General features: G+C 41.3%; 1 protein-coding gene across 3 annotated transcripts in view; it reads left to right on the top strand.

Moving 5' to 3' along the window:
• ANO3 (anoctamin 3) overlaps positions 1-24,781 on the top strand; it is a 204,430-nt gene that overhangs the window by 48,759 nt on the left and 130,890 nt on the right. The window contains exon 1 of one of the 3 annotated variants that reach the window (XM_030483534.1): positions 13,859-14,113. The exons of 1 other annotated variant lie outside the window; for it this stretch is intronic. In XM_030483534.1, coding sequence (XP_030339394.1) covers positions 14,068-14,113 — 46 coding nt within the window. In that variant the 5' untranslated portion in view covers positions 13,859-14,067. Of the gene's footprint in view, positions 1-13,858; positions 14,114-14,191; positions 14,292-24,781 lie in introns of those variants that run through there. One more of the 3 variants, XM_030483535.1, reaches the window with a different exon arrangement.

The raw sequence follows: 24,781 nt of genomic DNA, 5'->3' as shown, positions 1-24,781 counted from the left end.
AATAAGTATCTGCTTACCATTACTATTTTTTGTAATGAATGTTTCTTTTCAGACTAGTTTTATGTTGTTGTTATGTTTGATTTAGGCTGGTTTTTTCATATTTATTTTAAGTTTTCAAATTTTCATTTTATCTCTGTACCTGAGGAGACTGGGCCTAAATGTAAAATGCGTGGTGTTACAGTACCATAAGCTCTAGTATTTTCAGTGTCTCACTGGACAATAAACCTCCAGTTTTATTTACTCTAATCCTAAAGCTGTTTAAGTATTCAAAGTCCCCATCAATTTAACGACTAAGTACTACTCAGTGCAAAATAACCCGGCACTATTTACATTGGCCAGTGGATGTCACTGTTACAATGCAAATATAGCTAAAAATAGCCATGGATAACTTTGAATAGTGATATCGATGAATTAAAACAAATAAAAAGCACATGTTTCATATGAAGCCGTTATTGTCATCTTCAAAGCCGGGGATTAAAAAAATCAGCAATTAAGCTATTGCACCTAGGGATTGGGATAGGATTATTTACTCTGGTTTGTAGACTTTTGGTGCACCCACGTCCTGCTGCTCAGGGCTGCTGGACATAAGGTGGAAACAGTCTGTGGCTGAGGGAGCAGCTGTGGTAATCTTATTCGTATAACTCCACCGTTTTAGGGTGGTGAGGCACTGGCACAGGTTGCCCAGAGAAGCTGTGGCTGCCTCATTCCTGGCAGTGTTCAAGGCCAGGCTGGACACAGGGGCTTGGAGCAACATGGTCTGGTGGAAGGTGTCCCTGCCTGTGGCAGGGGTTGGAACTGGATGAGCTTTCAGGTCCCTTCCTATATGTACACACACACATATGTGTGTATATAAAAAGGTATGGATTTGTCTCAACTCCATGACTCACAACGTTTTATACTTGGTGATGAAGAATTGGCAAAGAGTGGTCAGAAAAAAGCATGAAGATTACTTTTCACCCTTCTTCCTTCCTCACCTCCACCTGCCTTTCTCAAAAGAATCTTAACTCTTTACACAATCCCCCACTACACCCTATAGCACACTCTACTAAAGCCTTCTGTGTTTCTGTGATTCTTTTACTGGAAAAAATAATGAGAAACACCCGTATGCATATTCGTATGTATCTATTTGTGTAAATAGGTGTATACATAGAGATACAGATATACAGAGCTCGACTTGCTGACAATTTGCAGAGGCAGCCTGAGTTATTCTATCAAAGCTGAGCTGATGGATTCCTCTAAGCTGTTACTGACCACAGGTTTTGAGGGCATAAAGTTTCCCAGGTAACACTGTTGAATTGACCTTTATTTGACTCATAACAACATTAACAGCAGCAACATGGAAAACATGGGTTTTTTCATGTGGGATATTTGTTTAAAGCTAAAATTGCTAATGACATGCCCTATCTCCCTTAAAATGCTCAGTTTGCAGTGGTCATGCTTCCTCTCCAATAAGCATATCACCATTTGCTGTCTTAGGTTCCAGCACATCTTGCTTCAGTCACACTCATTAACTAACTGAGCTACAAGCTTAGATTTTGCCAGTAATGTAGCAAAATATTTTGCTGAAGTAGTTAAAAATAAAATGCTGCTTCTCTGAAGCTTAAAATAAATGGTAGAATGGCTGACACCTACCTACCTGCTGGCTTCTCCCATGTGCATACAGGTTGAGGGAAGTGGCATATTTGTCAGGTTATCCTCTTTTTCTCTACATATGTTGTATTGGGAACCTATCCTTGAGTGTTCTGCTATACTGTTTTGGGGAACTGAAGGATCTGGTTCCAGTGACACAGTGTATGCTTGCAACTGTGCAACTTCTCATAGAATCACAGAATGGTTAAGGTTGAAGGGACCTTAAAAATCATCTAGTTCCAACCTCCTGCCACAGGCAGGGACACCTTCCACTAGACCATGTTGCTCCAAGCCCCATCCAACCTGGCCTTGAACACTGCCAGGGATGGGGCAGCCACAGCTTCCCTGGGCAACCTGTGCCCGCACCTCAGCACCGTCACAGGAAAGAACTTCTTCCTGAGATCTCATCTCAATCTTCCCTCTGTCAGTTTAAAGCCATTCCCCTGTGTCCTTTCACTACATACCCTTGTAAAAAGTCCCTCTCCAGATACCTTATGGCCCCCTTTAGGCACTGGAAACTGCTCTAAGGTCTCCCCAGAGTCTTCTCTTCTCCAGGCTGAACAAGCCCATCTTGCTCAGCCTGTCTCCATAGCAGAGCTGCTCCAGCCCTTGGAGCATCTCCATGGCCTCCTCTGGACTCACTCCAACAGCTCCAGGTCCCTCTTGTGTTGTTGCCCCACAGCTGGAAACAGGACTGCAGGGGGGGTCTCACCAGAGCACAGTAGCAGGGCAGAATCCCCTCCCTCAACCTGCTGCTCATGCTCTGGGGATGCAACCCAGCACATGGGGGGTTCTGGGCTCAAGCATATGCTGCCGGGTCATGGGGAGCTGCTTGTCTACTAACACCCCCAGGTCTTTCTCCTCAGGGCTGCTCTCAATCCATTCTCCACCCAGCCTGTAGTTGTGCTTGGGATAGCCCTGACACAGGTGCAGGACATTGTACTTGGCCTTGTTGAGCTTCGTGAGTTTCATAAGGGCCCACCTCTTGAGCCTGTCCAGGTCCCTCTGGATCCCATCCCTTCCCTCCAGCATGTTGGCTGCACCATGCAGCTTGGTGTTGGCAAACTTGCTGGCTATTTACAGTCTTCGTGGAATATGATTTCTTTACACTTCTAAATCAATAAAGGAGAGAAGAGTGCTCCAATATTAATTTAAAATAAATGTTTTGGCACTGCTTTTAAACTCCTGACTGCACATCATAAAGCTGTCAAGCTCTTCTGCAGCACTGGCAGTATGTACTTTTGAGATAAATAGTGAAATAAGAAGCATGTGACAGACTGAGGTGAACTGGCATTTTCATTTTGCGAAACTACAGTCCTTGGGTTTGGACAATGACATACAAAAGTTCACAGAGGGAACTGGAGTCTATAGATTTCAAGTGCAAAGTTTTTTTGTGTGTTTTAGAAATGAGAAGTTAAAGTGAGTATGTGAAAACAGTTTGCAGATTTTGCCTTGGGTGCATTGAGACTGAGAAATATTTTTCTGCTCTTGACAGCTACTTCATCTGTATAGTTCTAAATTATGCTGAAATAAGATACAGCATAGTCAGTCAGTTCACATTACTTTTGCTGCAGTAATAGTTGGGAACAACACTCACTTAAAGAGCTGTACAAACCATTGAGCATCACTCAACAAGCTGCAGAGATGTAGTGCTTTAGAGCATGTCAAAGCAAAACGTTATATACAAGCAAGAAGAGGTATGTATTGGATTTTTTTTTTTCTATTTTTGTAGTGATCATAGAAGTAGAATGAATTACTAACATGTACTACCAAATATCTGGTTTACATGCATGCAAATAAACTGGGATATAATAGAATCATAGAATCATAGAATAGTCAGGGTTGGAAAGGACCTTGAGATCGTCTAGTTCAAACCCCCTGCCGTGGGCAGGGACACCTCGCACTAAACCACGTCACCCAAGGCTCTGTCCAACCTGGCCTTGAACACCACCAGGGATGGAGCATTCACAACCTCCCTGGGCAACCTGTTCCAGTGCCTCACCACCCTCACAGTAAAGAACTTCTTCCTTATATCTAATCTAAACTTCCCCTGTTTAAGTTTGAACCCATTGCCCCTTGTCCTACCACAACAGTCTGTAATGAAGAGTCCCTCCCCAGCATCCTTAGAGGCCCCCTTCAGATACTGGAAGGCTGCTATGAGGTCTCCACGCAGCCTTCTCTTCTCCGGGCTGAACAGCCCTAACTTCCTCAGCCTGTCTTCATATGGGAGGTGCTCCAGCCCTCTTATCATCCTCGTGGCCTCCTCTGGACTTGCTCCAACAGCTCCATGTCCTTCTTATGTTGAGGACACCAGAACTGCCCACAGTACTCCAAGTGAGGTCTCATGAGAGCAGAGTAGAGGGGCAGGATCACCTCCTTCGACCTGCTGGTCACGCTTCTTTTGATGCTGCCAAGTATACAGTTGGCTTTCTGGGCTTGAGTGCACACTGAAGGCCATGTTCAGTTTCTCATCAACCAACACTCCCAAGTCCTTCTCCACAGGGCTGCTCTGAATCTCTTCTCCGCCCAACCTGTAGTTGTGCCTGGGATTGCCCCGACCTAGGTGTAGGACCTTGCTCTTCGCTTTGTTGAACTTCATGAGGTTGGCATGGGCCCACCTCTCAAGCGTGTCAAGGTCCCTCTGGATGGCGTCCCTTCCCTCCAGCGTATCAACTGAACCACACAGCTTGGTGTTGTCGGCAGACTTGCTGAGGGCGCACTCAATCCCACTGTCCATGTTGCAGACAAAGATGTTGAATGAGACAGGTCCCAACACCGATCCCTGAGGGACACCGCTTGTTACTGTTTTCCAGCTCAAAACTGCTACTTTTACAGATGAGCATTTTTAAAAGAGTTTAATTTACAAAAATACATTTTCAGAGTAACTAGCATATATAACTTACTGAAGACAATGAAGTGCTGTGTAATCAATCAGTATAATCCCATATTAGCACAATAGTCATGAATATTTATATTACAAAAGCATTGCTATTTGTAAAGATTTTGAATGGCTAAAATCTTGCCTAATACAAACAGAAAAAGTAGACTTGGAAAGCTGTGTCTGTGCCTATGCTACTATTATCTTAATTTACAACCATTTCATTAATGTTGTAAAATGCAATCCCATTGTGTGCAATTCCACTTTGACTGAAAACAATCAACCTTTTTTTCAGGTTGTTTAGAATTGAGTATTGAACAGCTAGTAAATTTATTTCACATGAAAGCCTTTTAAAAATGAATTTGGAAATAGAGAGCCCTAAATTTTCCTGCCAACTTATAGGTAAATAACCCGCTGTATTCAAGTTGAAGATATACTGAATGATTCCAGCTTTCTGTTAATTGAGGACTGCAAGGTAGCATACATGAATGTAGCCAGTGGGACGAAGCAAGATGGAAAACTTGTCCTGAATTTAAACAGATGATACATTCAGTTATTTGTAGCTTTATTTATGTATAACATTGTCATTCGTTTTAACTGGAACAGAGACAGGCAACCGCTCCTAATGAAGTAAAGATAAAAGCTTTTTGAACTTTTATCCTCATCTTGAACATCAAACCTCTTAGATATTCTTGCACTTCTTTGCCAACCCAATCCCACCTCAAGAGCTAGTAACTATAAAACAGTCTGGTAACAAATTTCCCAATAGGTTTAGAAATCCAAACTGTAGAAAGTGGGTTTGGGAAGAAGCGCCCATTATCCCTATTTCTCTGTTGAAGTCGGATGGAATTTGACAGTCTCTCTTCCCCTGGCAGCAAGATGGTCCCCTTACTAACCCTCAGAAGCCTGAGGGGAATGCCTTTGCTATTATACCTCGTATATGAGGTCTATAAACTATATATACAGACATATAAATAGTACTTGTATGTATTCCTCTGTGTTCTCACCCCACAGCTAAACAAAAGTGGGTCATGTTTCTTGCAGAGATGTCTTATAGGGGAGATGTGAATGGAAGGGAGGCAGAACAAATTCTTTGTTTACTATTTGCTTTGTCTAAAGAACATTGTGTTAAAAATGTTCTATGCCTTTCCATCTACCATAAAAGCTAAAATAAATACGCCATTTCTCTCTCAGGAAAAAAAAACAATAAAAAAAAAATTATCTTTTGCACTGATATTTGCAGACTTTGACATCATCTCTGATTTCCACTTAGGAGGAAAAGGGAGAAAGTTGAGCTAGAAATGCCCTCCTCAGAGAAGAAAATCTTTATTTCACTATAATAACTTAGAATAATTATACCTAAAAGTATATGAAGCCAACTGTGTTTTTGTATTGTTTCTGTGGCCATACACGACTCACTTTTTCAATTTATGACATCTTTCAAATGCTAAAGATTCAGGATCAGAAAACTAGAGAAGTACAAGACCGCCCGAAACCAAAAAGAAGAATTTAAATTAGAAAAGGAGGAGGAGAAAAAAAAAAAAAAAAATAAGTCTGTTGTTTTGTTAACCCTGATCTTGCAGGTGTGTCTCATAAGTAGCCCACAACTCCAATATTCATAGAATCCTGAATAGTTAGGTTGGAAAGGACCTTAAGATCGTCTAGTTCCAAACGCCCTGCCATGGCCAGGGTATTCATACTCCTTTTTATTATTCTTTAACAATATGTACTACATGTTCCAAGAGATTATTTTTTCTTATAGTATTTGGCATGTAATTACTGTTTGTGCAGGATACAAGTAATATACAAATATCCTGTCTGCAGTGAGTTCACTTGGCTCATGTAACAAGTGTAAAAATAAATATATCCAGTGAGGGTAAGCCATGTTTTTACAGACTAATATACTATCTGTGTGTGCATAGGAATAAATAACAATCTAGAGATCTTTTAAAATAAATCTTTGAGAACATTCACAGTTGATTTGACTCCAGCCTATGACAGAGCCATTAAATAAATGTGGTGTTTGTAGGCAAAGAAAGTGCTCCTCTCCCATCATCCACTTCCTGATGTCTAATTTTCCCTCAGATGGCATGAACTACCGCATTACTTTGACTTTCTGAGTTGCAAATTCAACGATACAGTATTTAAATTATGAAACATTTTTTCTTCATGGCACTTTAAAACAGAAATATGCAAGCTTTTTTTTATAATTATTTGAAATTTTCAGAGACGTTCCTTAATCATGACCAAATTAAAAGAAATTTGTGATCACAAATATGTTACGTCTGAAAATCTTACGTAAGAAAATCCCACTTTTGCATCAGTCTTCAGTATTTTGAAAATGTCCATAAAATACACAGTTATGGAACAAAGCATTGTAATTTTGACCTATCATAAAAAGAAAACTTTTTTTGTTTTGTTTTGTTTAAAGACCACATTATTGCACTTGGATGTGATTTACGTACACTTAGCAAGATCAGCTTTATAAAAAAGTATCTATCTGCAATATTACTGTTGTTTATCTTCTTGCTGTGTAATGGTACAGTTCTTCCCAGGTTAGAATATAAGATTGCTAGGCCAGATGGCAGCAGGCTAATTTCTCTGCAAAACATTGTCTTTAGCACTAATGCTAGGAGGCACGAATGTTGTGGGAGTTCACCTGGCATAGCCAAGCAGGCAAGTTCTGTGGTGGTGGAATGCATAAGTCTGTGGGATGGGGTAACCCACCTCAGTATGTTTCTCCCAAAATGATGGGGAGGTGATTGATGTGTGCTGAATGTGTGTGGGCTTGCAGCTGATGTGTTTAGCATCAATCCACTCTCAGGTGATGTTGACAGAGAAAATACATGCCACACTTGTGGAGAGCCGGAATGAGGACGTAGCACCTGGTCTGGGGTTTTGCAGCCATGATGGATTCTAGTAGTGCAGCAGGAAATAAGGGCAAAGCTGCTTGTGAGCATGGTGCTGAAGAGAGTAATTTCTGTGAAGACACTTATCTAAACACCCTGTTATGATTTCAGTGATGATGCTGCAATGAAGAAAAGGTCATGTTCGAAGAAATTCTCAGTAGTTCCTCTTGCTTTGGAAGATGGCATGTTGGCTGACAAAGAATGCAGACATGCTGGGAGATAAATTTAAAATGGGCATCACCGAACTTCAGTGTTTTACACAAGTTGGAAAGGAAAAGTCTGATATTGCTATACAGCGACATTACATCACTGTGCTAGCTGCTGCAAAGAGGATATCCTAATATAGGATAGTTTTGTTGAACTATTTTGTTCATATTACTGTAATCCTAGGATTTTCAGCTGTGGAGTTGGACCATGCTGCCCAAGTTCTGTAGAGAAACGTATATCGGGAAAGACTGTCTTTCCCGAATGAACCACATCAGTTAATTTTACATCTCCCTCACATGCAAGTAACATATCAAGCTCATATACTGTTGCCGTACTGTTTCCATTTTGATGTGCGTGGAAATAGCTTAGTGCAGGTATAGGTTTTATATATTAGATGGCTGGCCATGTCCATATACTGTGCTTATTCTCCCCTTTTTGCCTTTGCTTGCTGTTCTTTTCAATAGTTTGTAATGTGCCTTTTGGCTTTTTGTTTTTGGGTGGAGAAGGAGTGAAAAGGTGTAGTTGCGAAAAAGAGCAAGTAGGTGGCCAAAGAAATCAAAATAGTAAAAACTAAGAGATTCTCAGCAAAACAAGCCTGGAGGTGATGAAAGAATTGGCTGTCAGAAATGCACTGAGCAATAATAGAGACTTAACCTCTAAACCAAGGAGCTGATGACCCCAGAAACAATAGGAAATTTAGGAACAAATGCCTAAATCATAACTTCTTTTTTTAAAATGTGGATGTAGACTTTTCAGCTAAGGACTATGTTAATGTGTTTTTTCTAAAGGTTTCTACTACTGTCACTCTTGAGGCTCCTGTGCTGAGCACATGGTGCTAAAGAAGAGATTCACAGATATGCAGAATGGGTCCATACAGTAGAAACATGAAGTAGATGATAGGCAATTTCCTCATTGATAGTGATTTTATTTTTCAGTCTATCATCTGATTATTTCCTTCTTTACTTGACAAATGAGGCTGCTAATCAGAAAGATAATTATATTGCAGCAGTTTGGTTGCTGGGACTGCAGAGATGGATAACAGTAATCTTCCTTGTTTTTTGCTTCAGATAAAATGTGAAGAAAACTGAGATGTGTAATAGAAAAGAAACATATGACTATACAGAAGGTTGCCTACCTGAAAAAATTTGAATAGATGTGTGTATTGGATGCTGCTGTTATAATTCTGCTTTTCCCTCTTCACCTGTTACTTGACATCAATGCTTTCTTTATAGTCTCTTATTATGATTGTAGAAGGATTTTTTAGCAAACCAACATTTCACTATCCTTACACTTCTGTACAGGGTTGTTCCAAGGATCCCAGTGTATACCAGGCACAAGAATGCTAAACTCCTTGTAATTCTACTTTAGCATTTTGACTCAAATAGTTTTGAATAAAACTGAGCTGCTTTGCTGAGGGAAATGAAATTTTTGTAAACATATGAACTGTTTCTTTTTGTTTGTTGTGTTAGCTGGACAAGTGGAGGCCAAAACTGGAAAAGTAACTCTATTCAGGAAATGATTAGGATGTAAACGTGAATCTATACACCACAAACTTGAAAAGTGAGCATGAAATTACATTGAGCTACAGAATCAAGGCCCAAACGCTTTACATCATTCAGAAAACAGTCAATTCCATGGATACAAGAAAATTCTATCTAGCCAGAGAGAAAAGGTCTCTTAAATTACCATAGAAATGATGCATTAAAATACAGAAATCAGTGAGATTTCAAGGGTTAGTGTCTCAGCAACACAAAGTAAAATCTTTATAGAAATGTTCAATTTTCAATTCATAGAATCATAGAATAGTTAGGGTTGGAAAGGAACTTAAGAACATCTAGTTCCAACTCCCCTGCAATTCATCTACAACACACTTTAGCATGCTCCATAATCTGCTTTCTAGACCTTCTCCATAGTGACTGACAGCTTTATTAGAGCTAATGTGTTTTCACTAAGATCAGACCATTTGCAAACAATTTTACTGCAAATATTGACCAAGATTAATTTTGCACTGAGGAGCTTTAAATAGTACAGAGCTGTTGTCCTCCTTGAAAGAGATGGACTTGACAATTCTGTAAACATTGATTTTTTTTCATACAGTTTAAATGTACTGCATAAAAATTGATACAAAATGTGTCTACTTCCTTGTTCCAACTCCCTTGCATTCGCTTTTTATTATATCCTCTATTATCACCGCTAAAGATCACCTAATTCAGCCTCCTGTTCTGAAGCTTTACCATTGCCATCACCAAACTGGGTCAGATGCAGCTTGCCCAAGGCAAGATTTGAAAACCTTCAAGGATAGATATTTTACTACTTTGCGAGTAAGTTGTTCTGATGGTACATTACGAATTGCTGTACAAACTTAGTGTTCAAGCTGAACCTCATATGCCATCATGTGTGGCTGTTGTCAATAATCAGATCTTTTAGCACTAAAAAGAGCTTGGTACTGTCATCTCTTTAAGTGACTTTCAAATAATTGTAGGCTGCTGGGACTCCTTAGTTTATTTTTCAGATTAAATAAACCCATTTTGTTTAACTTCTCACAGTTTACATATTGTAGACCCCTGTCAATCTTTGGGTAGCCCTGTTTTGGACCTTCTCCAGTTTTCCAACATCTTTCCTGAATGGAGAGGATGTGAAATGGGAAAGCTAGACACAGAATTGCAGGTGTGGCTGCAGTCATGCCAAATAAAGGGGAGTAATAACCCTTTGAACTGCTGGCTATATTTCTCTTAGTGTTAGCCACTACACTAGTGTAGTGTACCACAAATAATTGTGGTACAAGTGCACAGCCAGCTGGTGTTTAAGCTGGTGTTTCCCATAACCTTCAGGTCCTTCCCATCAGAGCTGCTGCTCAGCCTGAACTGATGTACAAGGCATTTTCAGGTGCAGAATTTTGCACTCATTGCACCTCATGAGTTTCTTTTGGAGTAAGTTTAGTTTTCTTTCCAGGCAATAGTTAACAGCTGGCTATAATTAACTTTTGAGATGGCTATACTTCTTAAGGAAATATGCTACTTATCACTGGCTAATTAGGTTTTAATTTCAGGTTCTACTTCATGTGACTTTCTGAAAAGTACTATGGAAGTACAAAATTTAATTTAAAACATCACTCTCTCATAGCCTGTTTTAATAGCAAAACAACTTCCTGATGGAAAGCAAATCTGGAGACTCAGTCCTCCTGTTCTTATCAGGCCAAATTTTTACAGATTGCAACACAGATATGCATAGAGCTACACATATTACGATGAAGCAAGACCGAAATAGTAGATCTTAGTCTTTGTTAAGAGAGATTAGAAGGTATCTCATGAAAAAGGTGTATCTATCAAATACAGTTAATCTTCATGTCAAAACTAAATCATAGACTCATACAATCAACTAGGTTGGAAAAGACCTTTAAGATCATCAAGTCCAACCATTCCCCAGCACTGAGAAGACCATTGCTAAACCATGTCACTGAAGGCCTCATCTACACAGTTTGTGAACACTTCCAGGGACAGTGATTCCACCGCTTCCCTGAGCAGCCTGTTCCAATGCCTGATCACCCTTTAGGGCAACAAAGTTTTCCTGATATCCAGTCTAAACCTCCCTTGGTGCAGATTGATGCTGTTACCTCTTGTCCTACCACTTGTTACTCAGGAAAAGGGACCAGCCACTTGGCTTCATCCTTCTTTCAGGTAGTTGTAGGATGCCTCAAACCTGAGCGAAAAATTAGTAAGATTGACAGCTACAACAACCTCAAGCTTTTGAGTCATGATTTGGGTTCTGTTGACTTGTGGAGATACAAGTGTTAAGTCTAGTTTGATCCCAATCTCTTCATTAAGTCCAGAGTTTTGATCTATTTTAGAAAAGGTTTATAAAATGTTAGAGAGAGATAATGTGAGACTTAACTTAATATAACTAATGATTTCAAAAGACAGAGTATTCATTTGACAGTGCATGTCTGCTGCCAAAAATAGAGCTTTATTATTAAGAAACAGGTAAAAAAAACCCCTCATTTCTGTACTCAGAATTTAATTTTTCTTCTGGATTTCTAAGCGCTACCTTGGCTTGTCTTTCTCTCCCCATCATTCTGTACATCAACAGGGTCAGATAATTCTGTTTCAATTCAGAAATTCGATAACTTTCCATGGAGGACCGTGGATCAGAAATTAGATGGACAGCCTTGAGTACCAGGCAGCTGACAGGCTCTTTTCCAAGAGTGTGTGAGATAACCTCTTTAGGCTGTAATTTTAGTTATCAGCATCTTTTCTTCCCCTCTGCATTTTATAGATTATTATCATAAGAAAGCAAATAATGGTCCTCTCTTGTTTTCTTCTAGTAGGAAAGGCAACATCATGTTCATCTGCAAGTCAAAAGTGCCAGCCAAGGTCTCTCAGAGAAATAGCTCTGGCCTAGAACCTTACAAAGTTTTAGGCCACTACATTGAAAGAACTACACTTGCTGTTTGCAGACTACATATGATTATTAACCACTAAGTTGATAGTTTGTATTATACTTATTTTTTTCTCCCTGGTGTCTCTCAGCTCCTTGGTATAGATTTGTTTTAATCGCTACTTATCCATTCTAACATCTACATTAAAGCTTGCAAGTGAAAACAAGGACTTGATTCTACCTCTTCTTTTGGCTTGCTCCTGGGTTTCCAGCATTTGTTGATCAACAAGAGCCAGCCTGGCTCATCTCCACTTGCATTATTCTGCCATGCAAGAATCTGCCAAGCATCTGTAGTGCTGTCTCTCAGCAGGAAAGAGCCGTTCCCAGCAGGTTTTCCTAAATTGCAGAAATGCAGAGGAATGCCTCATCTGTTACCTTCAATGTGCAGAAAGCCACCAGGGCCTAACAAATGGATAGGATAATGTCTTCACAGCACCGTAGCTTCTGCATTTTTTCCTAAACTAACTGACAACAAGGCTTCTGCAAATGTTCCAAACAAACCCAAATTTGGCCAGCTAGCCTGAGGAGGTAAGGTTATTGTGTTTATGGTGATAGCTGGACGTGTCAGCTGCGCTTTATGTAAGAGTGATGTCTGGTATGCTGTAGAGAGAAGTGCTGAAGAACATCTCCCCCATTAGGATGCAATTTTTATTTTCCTTATCTATGTATACACCCTTGTATGGATGTATTGGTTTATATATGGCTGTTTAGTGTGTTTTCATAGTGGAAAACCATCCTTCTGTGAAAAAAGTGTATTCATTGTAGTTGTTTAAGTGAACTAACATAGTTGAAGTACTACAGCTTCATAGTACAGACTGGCCTGTAGCAAGGGGTTGGCAATCATGTATCCTTCAAAGCAGACGATATACCGCAAACCCCAAAAACTGCTTTGCTTTACTGTGGGAGGAAATCTCTAGTACCTCTTCTAGCACATAAATAGAACCACAAACTTTGAAGGAATGATACAGATTTTGCCACTAGCTGCAAGGGTTACAATAGATGACTTAATTAACTTCTGTGGAGTAAATAACGTATGTATCCCTAAATGGAGGAGATAGATAGTGCTAGCTGCAGGCTGGAATATTAGACTGACTGAATTTAGGAGGATTGGGAAAACAGCTTATTGCGGTAGAAAAATGAAAACCAGAACATTGTACAGGAATTGAATGGTAGTTAGATTCCAGAGAGAATAATGTGAGCGGAGGGAGAGACAGGGAAAGAAAGACTTTAATAAGTCTTATGAATCTGAATCTATTATCTGGAATGAGCGTCTTGGTGTACACCGTGGAGAAAAGGGAAATTATAACTCGAATAGCATAGAAATGGGTCACATCAGGCTTTGAATGTGCAGTTTAGTGTTATCTCCAGTAAGAATAAGACTGTAAGTTGTATAACATAATAAGAAAAAAACTGGTGATGCAGCACGGGTTTATGGTGAAACAACGGGGATGGAGGGCCTGAAATACAAACTTATCGCCCAAAGCCTAGATGAATTTTGCTGTGTAAAGGAGGTGCGGTTTATACTCGGCTTCCCTTCAGCTCCTCGGTAACACCTGATGTCTTTCACAGAGAGCCCCAGGGTGACAGGGAGAGACAGGGATCATCAAACCTGCCCCACAGCAGGTGTCGGGAGTTCCGCTCCCCTCAGAGGGGCCGCGCGGACTCACCCGCCCAAAGGGAGGGCACTGACCGCGCTGATCCCCGCTCCGCGGCGCAGCGAGGGCTCTCGGAGCGGACCGAACTCCGCTTCCCCGCGAGGTGCGGGTAGCGCCGGCTCCGAACACGCCTCTTGCCACCGAGTTACTGTCTCTCCGCGCAGGGCTGCTACCGGCGCCATACCCTTGGCCTCCGCTGCGCGGCGGACCTGGCCGCTCCGCCCGTTGCCAGAGCAACGGCGGCGACAAGGGCGGCGGGCCGGGGCGGGCCGAGCTGGGCCCTGGGCGGGCCAGGCCGCGCCGCTGGGTTCCCGCCCCTCCCGGAACCGGCGGGTTGGCAGTTGCCTCCGCCAAGATGGTTCACCACTCGGGCTCCATCCAGTCCTTTCGGCAGCAGAAAGGTCAGTGGGAACCCCTTTGTCACCGGGGGTGATGCAGGTGCCCAGGGAGGGAGGGGAGACACACGCCGCCTCCAGCGGTTGCGGGTCTCCGCTGCGGTTCCCGTACGAGTGCCCGGTGCATCATCCGTGCTGAGCTCCGGAGCCGTGTCGATGTTTCGGGCATTTTGGGGATTTTCAGGTAACGAGGCTAGAGCGCCCGGGGCGCGCGCGCGCGCGTGTGTGTGTGTGTGTGTGTGTGTGTGTGTGTGTGTGTGTGTGTATGGACGCCCGGCGAACCCTGGTGCTGAGAGAGCCCGGCCCGGCCCGGTTCGGTTCGGTTCAGCCTCCGCCAGCCGCCTCCACGTCGGAAGTTGTTCTCCCAGGAGCACGGTGCACAGCGTTGTTGTTGGGGTTGTTGTACAGGTGACTTGGCCATGTCCAATCGCATGGTGCGGGGAGGTCGTTCACCCGCTGGAGTTTGCTGCTTGTGTTTGTGGGTTTGCGTCTGGTGTTACTCTTCGTGCCATGCTCTGATCCGAGTATCGATTTTGAGAAAGAACAAGAGCTGTGGTTGTGAGGGGGGGTCGGGCGTTACAGGTGCGAAGAGCACTTCGGCTCACTCCTTGGAGCTGGTTGGTTGGTTGTTATGGGTTTTTCGTTACAAAACAAAACCTTTTGTTGGTCAACAAATACGAAGGTGAATTTTTGGTTGCAATTATCGTTGCTACAAAGCCTTTATTGTGTTTGTGATAGAAAAAAGATAATTCCCACAGCAAACTTGGTTTATCTTTTTCTTGATACTGGAACTGATATTTTCACTATATTTTTTCTCTTTAATTCTGCTTTGACAGAAAACATGAAAGTGAGTTTTTCTTCACTATGAGCATCCCTTTGCACTCTTTCTGTCATTTTAGTTGTTACCAAACTATCTTTTATTTCTTAGACTACAATATGGCATAAATTATGGTTTAATATGGTATACTTCATATATAAACCATGGATTCACTTGCTGCCCCATTCAAGTTCTTCTCTTTGAATGGTTAGTGGAAAATAAATAATTCAACGCACTTATTCCATTCTGGTAATTCCATAATAAATTTAGTTCCTTGCTGTAGAGGTTCTGCATTTAATGGCTAACTTATGTGCATTAAGGAGTGGTGGTGGTGCAAATTTTAAAATGTCTAGTTTGGTCAGGTTCAAAGTTAGTTAATTAGTATAAAAAATGCATTTTTTTTTTTCTTCTTTAACTTTAGATATGTTGATAAAAGCATTAAGTGACTTGGAGCTACAGTGTTAATCCTTAGTTTTTAATAAGAAAATATTTCTTATATTACAGCAGTGATTAGCAGCTCCAGAGTCCTTTTCAAGGCCCTTCAGGAGCTATTCAGCTGTTCAGTAATAATCTTTTCAAAAAACACCCTAATTTCATTATGTTCAAGTTCAGGGATGAAATTTAGTTGCTGGAAATGAAGCTGCACTATGTGGTTTATAAAATGGCGTTTTGGCAGTAGTCATAAAACTTCATAGTAACCTAGTGCGTTTTGCCAGTTAGTTATAGAGTAGATTGTTGTTCTCTCCTCCTTATTCCTGAAGAGATTCTGATGATGGTGCCTTGGAGGGCATAAGGCTTTGGAAAAGAGAGGAGCTACAGAGCCTGTACAGCATCAACTAGTATATGTGTTGCTTTCCCAGACATCTCGCATGCAGTGTGATGTGTGCTAAACCCACCTGAATGAGTTCGCTCTCTGTTTTTCTCAATCTACAGATTTTAGGGATGCAGGCAGACAGCATGAAAACCTGGTTTAAAGGTTGCAGAGAAACTAAGCAAACATAAATCATAGAATCACAGAATAGTTAGGGTTGGAAAGGACCTTAAGATCATCTAGTTCCAACCCCCCTGCTGTGGGCAGGGACACCTCACAGTAGACCATGTTGCCCAAGGCTCTGTCCAACCTGGCCTTGAACACCACCAGGGATGGAGCATTCACAGCTTCCTTGGGCAACCCGTTCCAGTGCCTCACCACCCTCACAGTAAAGAACTTCTTCCTTATATCTAACCTGAACTTCCCCTGTTTATGTTTAAACCCATTCCCCCTTGTCTTACCACTACAGTCCCCCAGCATCCTGAGAGGCCCCCTTCAGATACTGGAAGGCTGCTGTGAGGTCTCCACGCAGCCTTATCTTCTCCAGGCTGAACAGCCCCAACTTCCTCAGCCTGTCTTCATATGGGAGGTGCTCCAGCCCCCTTATCATTCTCGTGGCCTCCTCTGGACTTGCTCCAACAGCTCCATGTCCTTCTTATGTTGAAGACACCAGAACTGCCCACAGTGCTCAAGATGGGGTCTCACAAGAGCAGAGTAGAGGGGCAGGATCACCTCTTTCGACCTGCTGGTCACACTTCTTCATAATCAAGAACTCATCATCTAATCATGAGGTATTGAAAAGAAGCTGAGAATCTGGTACTCCGAAGTTCATAGGCATTGATCCCTCAGCAGCAGAGAGCATCGTCATCTTGTGTAGGTTTTTTTTTCAAATTTGGTATTTTATATCATCCTCCTACTTTAAGATTTCAGTTACTGTTATTTGTAACTCACTGTGGCTGAGATTTTGACTACATGCACTGTTTGTTTTCTTGCTGCTCACAACACAGTGCCCTAAATTCCCTTTTTTACAGAATCAGTGGTAATCCTCATGAAATGGCCAACTGCCCATCACAGCTGTTCCTTGTATGCTTCACTTGCATTAAGACCAAGCTTCATTTTTTTGAGGGGGATTGAAGGGGCATTATTTTTATGTGGATTCTTCAATTATATAGGAAATACATACATAAAAATATAATAAATTGTGAAAACAAACAGAAAATAATTTAAACCTTTGTAGAAACAAAGCCAGTACCTGTTGTCAAGTAACATAATATTCAAACTCACTTGCTGAAGAGAAGTAACTTTGAAGATGGGAGATAGAATAGGCCAGACAGCATTTTTTTTCCCTACTTACTCTGAGCACTTTGTTCTAGCTGAGAAGACAAGTACACCAAAGGCATCTTTACAAGGCTGGAAAGAATAAGACCAAGTTCTCCTGTCTCTTGGGTGTCTAGGAATTTTCAACAGGGAGGCAAAAAGAGAAACAAAGCATTTATATCCCAAGGATATGTCTCAGGCTAGAGTTCTAGTGTTCTTTTCTTTCTTTTTGCCTTCTTGACAGGGTGAGGAGGTGTTCACAGTAGGAGGCTGGCATTAAAATGTGCCACTGTGGTTTTGTCTTGCTCTTTGTTCAGATGGTGCATGCAGAGTGAAACGCCCAGTTTTCAAAAGCTGTGGGAGAGCTCAAGGTAGTGTAGTTTTCAAAATGCTGAGAGTTTTGAAAAAAATTAATGTCTTCACCCTCACAATTTACGTTTTTGTACTTGTATCCAAAGGTATGCCTATCAAAAAGAGCAGTGTCCTAGAGCCTGTATCTCTGCACACCAGTGTGTTAGATCTGTTGAGCCATCTGTATAGTATTTTGTGGCTATTTTTAACCACTGCTGTGGCAGAAACTGCTTTTTCTGAAATGACTTTCCTCAGTAATATTCTGAAAGATTAAATTTTTATTATTAAATATATACCTTTATACTTTTTACCCCTTCCAAAGGTAATGCAACCTATGGCCTCTGAAGAATTATGTCAGAGGAAAAAGGAAAAAAAGTATTTTGATTTACTATTTTTTTTTCCCAGCCATCCTTTAGAAAAGAACACATCTCCATCCTCAGATGTTAATACACATTTTTGCTTAAAACTGCAAAAAAATAAATATTCAGGAAGGAGAAGTAAGAATTGGATAACATCGATGAGAACAAAGAGCATCTCCATGGATAATTTGTAGCTTAGTCCAGGGAAAGACAGCTCATTAGGATTTGGTATTTGATCTCAGTCACAATTGAATATCAGTCTTTTAAATGCAGGACTTAAATAGGGCAGCCTTATGGTGGACTTTGTTTTCTGTAGTAGGTATGGGACCGATGCAGAGCAGTTGCTTGTTCTATTACGGACCTCTATTGAAAATGCGTATCTTTTGGAAGGAAAGGCAACCTTATTTGCAAGATGCTTTTCTTTTAACAGCTACCTGATGGTGAGTGGGTTTGGATGTTTCTGGCCTGACAGAAGGTAAAACCTGTGTTGAGGGTGCAGGTCAAGGCAGTTAAAATGCTTAAAATTTTAAATATCTTTGACCTCAGCCCTGGTAGACTGAAATTTCCTGCATGCTCTGCTGAGTGCTTTTATTGACTATTGTTCTTTTTAATGCCCCCATCAAAGCTTTTTAATGAAAGGCTGGTAAAAAGAAAAGACGTTTGTGCCTTAAATTAAGTAGCTTTTAGCATGGTGTATGAGTTTTAGGAAGATGGACTGCAGATGGAAATCCAGTGGTTAACTTGAGGTGCTTCTCATGCTTCTGGTTCAAGGTGTGTAATGGGACAGGAAGGAGTTGAGCAACTTCAATACTTACTATGGTTTGAGAGTAGAGATTTCGTTTCTCAAAGGATTCATCTTGAAATTGTGTGACTTCTGAAGAAATCAGGCATCACCATAAAAGACACATTCCTAGATCTGAACTTCTGGTCGGTGCCAAATATTCTGTTTCACTCTATAGGTTAGCCATCTGCAGTTGGAGGGCTGTTTAAATGGATTGAAAGTTGGGTTGAGGATCTCTAAGAAGCTACAGTTATTCTCCCTTCATCGGGGCACTTGTTACTTCATTAACTGGTCTTTTTGAACTGCTTTGAGCTACTTGGGGGACCCCAGTTGTAGAGAACTTTTTGTTACTGTGGTTTTACTCTAATTTTAAGATCTTAATGACCTGCATTCTTTAGAAAACAATTTGTGAATATAATTTGCATTTAACTTGTGAATTTAAATGAGAGTTTGTAAGGATCACATTCTTTATATTGCTCCAGAGTTTTCAGTATTCAGTAATGTGGACTTGTAATTAAGATTCTCATGGAGAATTTTCTATGGATGTTTGATACTTCAGTACCACCAGTGGACCTAATAATCTTAATAATCCAAAGAAACTGCTGATATCACTAGAAGATGCAGTTCTGCCATTAAAAAAAAAAAAAAAAGTTACGAGAGATTGCGGCTTTTTGCTGTTGTTCTCCAGAGCAAAGGACCAGGTTTCCATGTTGGTGTGAGTAAGAGAATTTTTAGGGCTCAGCTTTATCATTTCCATTCCAAGGAATACTGATGTACAGAAAATTTCAAAACTCTCCTCATCTTGACTCAGAAAGCTGAGGGCAATGCAGCTATTAATATGCTCCCTTAAAATGATACCATATTCCAATAGGTCCGTTTAAAATGCTCTTTCAGGGTGCTGAAAAGCAAGGCCCAATTTTTAATGAGGCTATATTTGCTTTTATTTTTGTTCCTTGATACAGCTGCACAGCCGAAGATGCACTTCACCTTTTTCAATCAGACACTTTAGAAGGGCCCATAATACATATTTTTATTCTGGATTATACTGTCGTGGGTTGAAACTGCAATAAAATATACAGCTTCATTAAAAATAATCATTAAATATGACATATTAAACCTTTTATTATGCAGATGCACGAGTCCTGTTTCTATTTTTTTTTCCTCCCCCACTGAATGAATATTTTAAATGAGAAAGCCAAGGAAATTGGAAACTTTTGGCTTGTCTTGTAACTCTGCTATCTGACTACAGACAACAGTGCTGTGATAAGATGTCTGGGCATTAGCTTCCTGCGTTCTGACTGAAGTATAGCTTGATATAATATTATATGTGGAAAAATCTTGTACCTATTCCAAAGCATTTCAAAACTTCCTCTGTGAGGACACATTAAAATAAGCAACCCACGCCATCTCTGATTGTCTTCAGCATTTTACCATTTATATTTCATTCAGAATCACCACAAAATTGCAAGGTTCAGTTCTACTTTCGTATTTTGGTTGTTTTGTTCTGCTTTTTGTAATTTTTGAAATCGGCTAAATGAGGATCATAAATGAAACAACTCTGCCAGTGTAAATTATGTTGAGTATTTTTAATAGTGGCTTCAATATACAAGATTTCATTGGAAAGTTTTGCAACAAAATTAACAGTAGTCAACATATTTTATGATGAAGGGTATTTTAAAGCTCCAGCAACCATGAAAATCGAAACATCTTCTCAATTAACAGTACCAGGAGCCCTGCGTTCCAAGCGATGCAGCCACCTAAGTAGTAAGTGGAAAAGGTAATGATGCCTTTTTTCCACCCCTCCCTCCCATTCAAAAGTGCTAAAAAATAGCTATTCATGAGCTTGCTCAGCAACATGAAGTTCTCTTGTTTTCTGCTTGGGCCTACCTAAGCTGACAAGTGTGTCTATGTTGTCTTGAGTCAGACATGCAGTGAGGTTTTCAGAAAGCATGATGCATGGGGTTACCGAGGTTTCAAATGTTAAATTCCCTTTAGTAAGCTGATTGTAGAAGTGCTTCAGTTCTCTATATCCCAAAGCATATGATACAGTAGATTAGTTATTGGAGACAAGCGTAACTCAAAACTTAGCTACAGTGCACAGCAATATGTTTTAACAACTCCAAGCCTCAATGAATGCAAATGCATCACTGTTTTCTCAGAATGAAATTCTGAGTCTGCCTCAATTTGGGTTATCATCTGGATTGTGAGGGCTTGAAGCCAGTGCGATTACTTAAGTGAGGAATTGTTCATTTGTCTGACTGGTGTGGTCACAGTTTGACTCACAATACTATTTTAAATGGAGTTTTGAAGAAGCTGCTTAGTTATCCTTGTGGGTGTATATGTATATATATCTAATATACAAACATCTGGCAAATAGCAGCATTTACAATGTAACTTAACTGTTGGATCTCCTTAAAAGTAGGATCTCTTGAGGGAAAAAAAAAGTTCATGAAAGCATGCTGAATTAGATTCCATCTCTGCAAGTCAGGAGAAGGAAGTGTAGTTTGAAGAGCATCTGCAGAAATCCCTTTTGAATAACAGATTGCTACTGTTTGTATGGGTTTTGTTTGTTTCTTTAATAACAACATAGGCCAAGAAGGTTTTCTTGCTTCTTGGCTGTGATTCTTACTGGATTTCTGTGTAGCACAAGTAGCTCGATAAGAATACACAAAGAAAGGAAACTAGAGCTCTCTCAAATCTGCATTGAAAAATTCATAAGTACATCACACTTAACTGAAGAGCTGTAGCTTGTCACGTATGCTCCAGATAAGTACTGTGATGATGGCAAGCTCTAGAACTAGGAAATGTTTGAAATGTCATATTCTCCTCACTGCTTCTCTCATTCAGTAGAATTACTGTTGCTCAAAAAATTCTCTACTCCTTCCTGTTTGTTTGTTTAGTAACTTTACCAATAGTGTGCCTTTCTAAGCCAGAAGGTCTGATGTGTTTAATGTTTGTGTTCTGTTATCCTTCTGCTTCATTAAACCAGCGTAGTTAGTACTTTTAAGGAATTAATTTTCCTGAGCCATTAATCAGTCATTGTATTAGGGAAGTCCTTTTTTTTATCTGCAGGCTGTTTTGAAGTCCATTAGCTTCCTTTTCTATGTGGTTGTTCTAAAAGTAGCTTAATAGTATGAGAAAACAGCAACAAAAGAGTAAAGGGGATTAAACAGTAAAAATGCTAGGAGAAGCAGGCAATCCTAAGAATTTTCAAAATTTATGGATGAGTTGAGAGATTAAAGCGAGAATTTTTTTAAAGCATAGAAGTAGTAAATAAACTACTTTCTAAACATAGAAACGTGAGTATTGATGCAGAGACACAGAAATGGGAGGTGGGTGGGTAGATGGAAGAAAATACCAGGTAGTGAAGGCAGACTGAGCATACTGAACAGGCTTCTTTCTGTGTGTAAGCAGCACTCTTCAGCTGGTGATGCTGAAGTAGGACTGTACGCAGGGGATTTGCAGATATCTGAACAGAACCCTCTTCACATAAAGCCGTGTCAGCAGGGACAGAGTAACTTAGAGACAGACGATAGTCGAATTTCAAAGAAGGTGGGCGATAACTGTGAGTGTGTGAAAAATAATGAATGTAAGTGTGTGTAGAGCCAAATGCTTCAGAGAGAGAAATTCGGCTACTACCCGTATGTAAAATCTGTATGTCTGAATACTCTGCAGAGGCTAGATCTTTCAGCTGAGAGAAAAAAATGCAAGACCTATGCATTACCATTTACTTTCACATAAAATAGTTCTGGTTTTGTATTGGCATCATATGGCAAATTGAAATGTGGTAAAAAGTGTTGCTGGATTCTGAATAATCTCAGAGGAGGGGGCCTGAATTCCTCCTATACAGAAAATTTCCATTTTGTTGATGCATTTAAAGGTAGATATGAGATAGACACATTTTAATGTATTTTAAGAATTTACTTTTGATATATGTCCTGGGTTCAGCTATAGCAGTCATTTTTCTCCTGCTTAGTAGCTGGTGCAGTGCTGTGTTTTTTAACTTTCAGCCTGGGAACAACGCTGATAACACCGATGTTTTTAGTTGTTGCTAAGTAATGTTTATTCCAACCAAGGACTTTCTCAGTCTCATGCTTTGCCAGGGAGGAGGGGAAGCCGGGCGGAAGCAGAGACAGGACACCTGACCCAAACTGGCCAAAGGGGTATTCCATACCACAGCACGTCATGCCCAGTATATAAACCGGGGGGAGTTACCCGGAAGGCCCGGATCACTGCTCGGGTCGGGCTGGGTATCGGTCGGCGGGTGGTGAGCAATTGTATCCTCTCCCCTTGTTATTTCACTAATCGTTATTATCATTGGTGGTAGCAGTAGTGGTTTTGTGTTATACCTTAGTTGCGGGACTGCTCTTATCTCAACCCGTGGGAGTTACATTCTTCCCATTCTTCTCCCCATCCCTCCAGGAGCGGGGGGAGGAAGAAGCGGGGGGAGTGAGCGAGCGGCTGTGTGGTTCTGAGTTACTGGCTGGGCTCAAACCACGACAGTTCTTTTTGGCGCCCAACGTGGGGCTCGAAAGGTTGAGATAACGACAGATCTGACCAGAGTGTGTTTAATCATATTTGTGATAAGCATTCATTGTTACTACTCGTCACAATGGTGATTATTTGGCTCTCAGACGTGTTGCGCTTGATCTCAGAGTTTCAGCATGTTGTACCTTACTTACAGCCACTATTTGCTGTTTTAGCGTTTATCGGCTGGGGGGCCTGGGCTAAGGTTCTTGTTTCACTGTACTTCATGGTAATGACTTGTAATACAATAGACTCATTGATCATGAAACTGGTCTGGTTTGTGCTTCCAGCGTGGCCATCACCACTATACATTGGGAGGTATATAATGAAATATTTTAGCAATTGCATATCTTTTTTTTTCTCCTCGGGGGGTAAACTTACGAAGGAAGCATTCTCTTTCACCCCCCGTTCCCCCACCAGCCTATTTGCAACAGCAGTTGAGAGTTCTGAAGGTTTTAGATGGCCTTTGAGTACCCTTGAAACCTGCCTGCTGATTGTGCTGGGGATCAGCATGTTGGCAAACATACGGAGTGTGTTTTACCCACGGCCATCCCGTCGTAGGAACATCCTATTTCGTTTAATGTCAAAAATTCAGCAGTATCAGGTTCGAATCTGGTCTAGGGTTAGACGACGATATAGGAGGACCACCAGGAGATTTTCCCTGAGGCTGGACAGTTATGAGTGGCAGGGTGTGTGGGATAGTATGGGCAAGTACCTAGGCCAGTGGGCCCCTCCAGTGCTTTGGAACTTCACCACTGAACAAGTGCAACATCCGGAAAAACTAGTAAAACACTTAAACGAGGTGTGCTGTCATCCTGGTTATACCAGAGAGGGACAAATCTTGGCAACGTGCTGGGGCTTGGCCTATGCCTACAGAGCCCTGCTCAACACTATCCAGCACCTTCAAAGGGAAAAAAATGTCTCTGGATCTGATGGCAAAGCAACAGACAACGCAGCTATGCCAACTACAAGCACAGCAGCTACTCAGACCCTGACCACAACAGTCAACACAGCTACTCCAAGTACAGCAGCTACATCAACCCCAGTGACAAGCACAACAGCTACTCAAACCCTGACCACAACAGACAACGCAACTACTCCAACTTCAAATACAGCAGTTACACCAACCCCAGTGACGAGCACAACAGCTACTCAAGCCCCGACAGCAACAGACAATGTGGCTACTCCAAGCACCGCAGCCACACCAACCCCAGTGACAAGCACAGTAGCTACTCAAACCCCGACAGCAACAGACAATATAGCTATTCCAAGCACTGCAGCTACACCAACCCCAGTGACATGCACAGTAGCTATTCAAACCCCGACAGCAACAGACAATATGGCTACTCCAAGCACCGCAGCTACACCAACCCCAGTGACAAGCACAGTAGCTACTCAAACCCCGACAGCAACAGAAAATGCAGCTGTTGGTGTTACTCAACTCCCAAGCACAACAGCTGCACCAACCCCAGCAATAGACATTGCAACCACTCCAATCCTAGTGGCAGACACTGCAGCCACTCCAACCACAGTGACAAACACTGCAGCTAAACCAAATGTCCAGTTTGTGACAATGTCTGTTGCCCCTGTAAGCAAAAGCAGACGAAAGGCACAAAGAGCAACCCGCGAAGCGAAGAAAGATGAAGACCCAGTGCCATTACTATATGCAACAGCACCTGAACAAGAGTTACTACTACGTGGGTCAGAGGAA

Source organism: Strigops habroptila, chromosome 4 (assembly GCF_004027225.2).
Source record: "Strigops habroptila isolate Jane chromosome 4, bStrHab1.2.pri, whole genome shotgun sequence".
NCBI classification, from domain to species: Eukaryota; Metazoa; Chordata; class Aves; order Psittaciformes; family Psittacidae; genus Strigops; species Strigops habroptila.
Note: the sequence above shows the minus strand (reverse complement) of the source record. Positions and strands in the feature narration are given on the sequence as shown.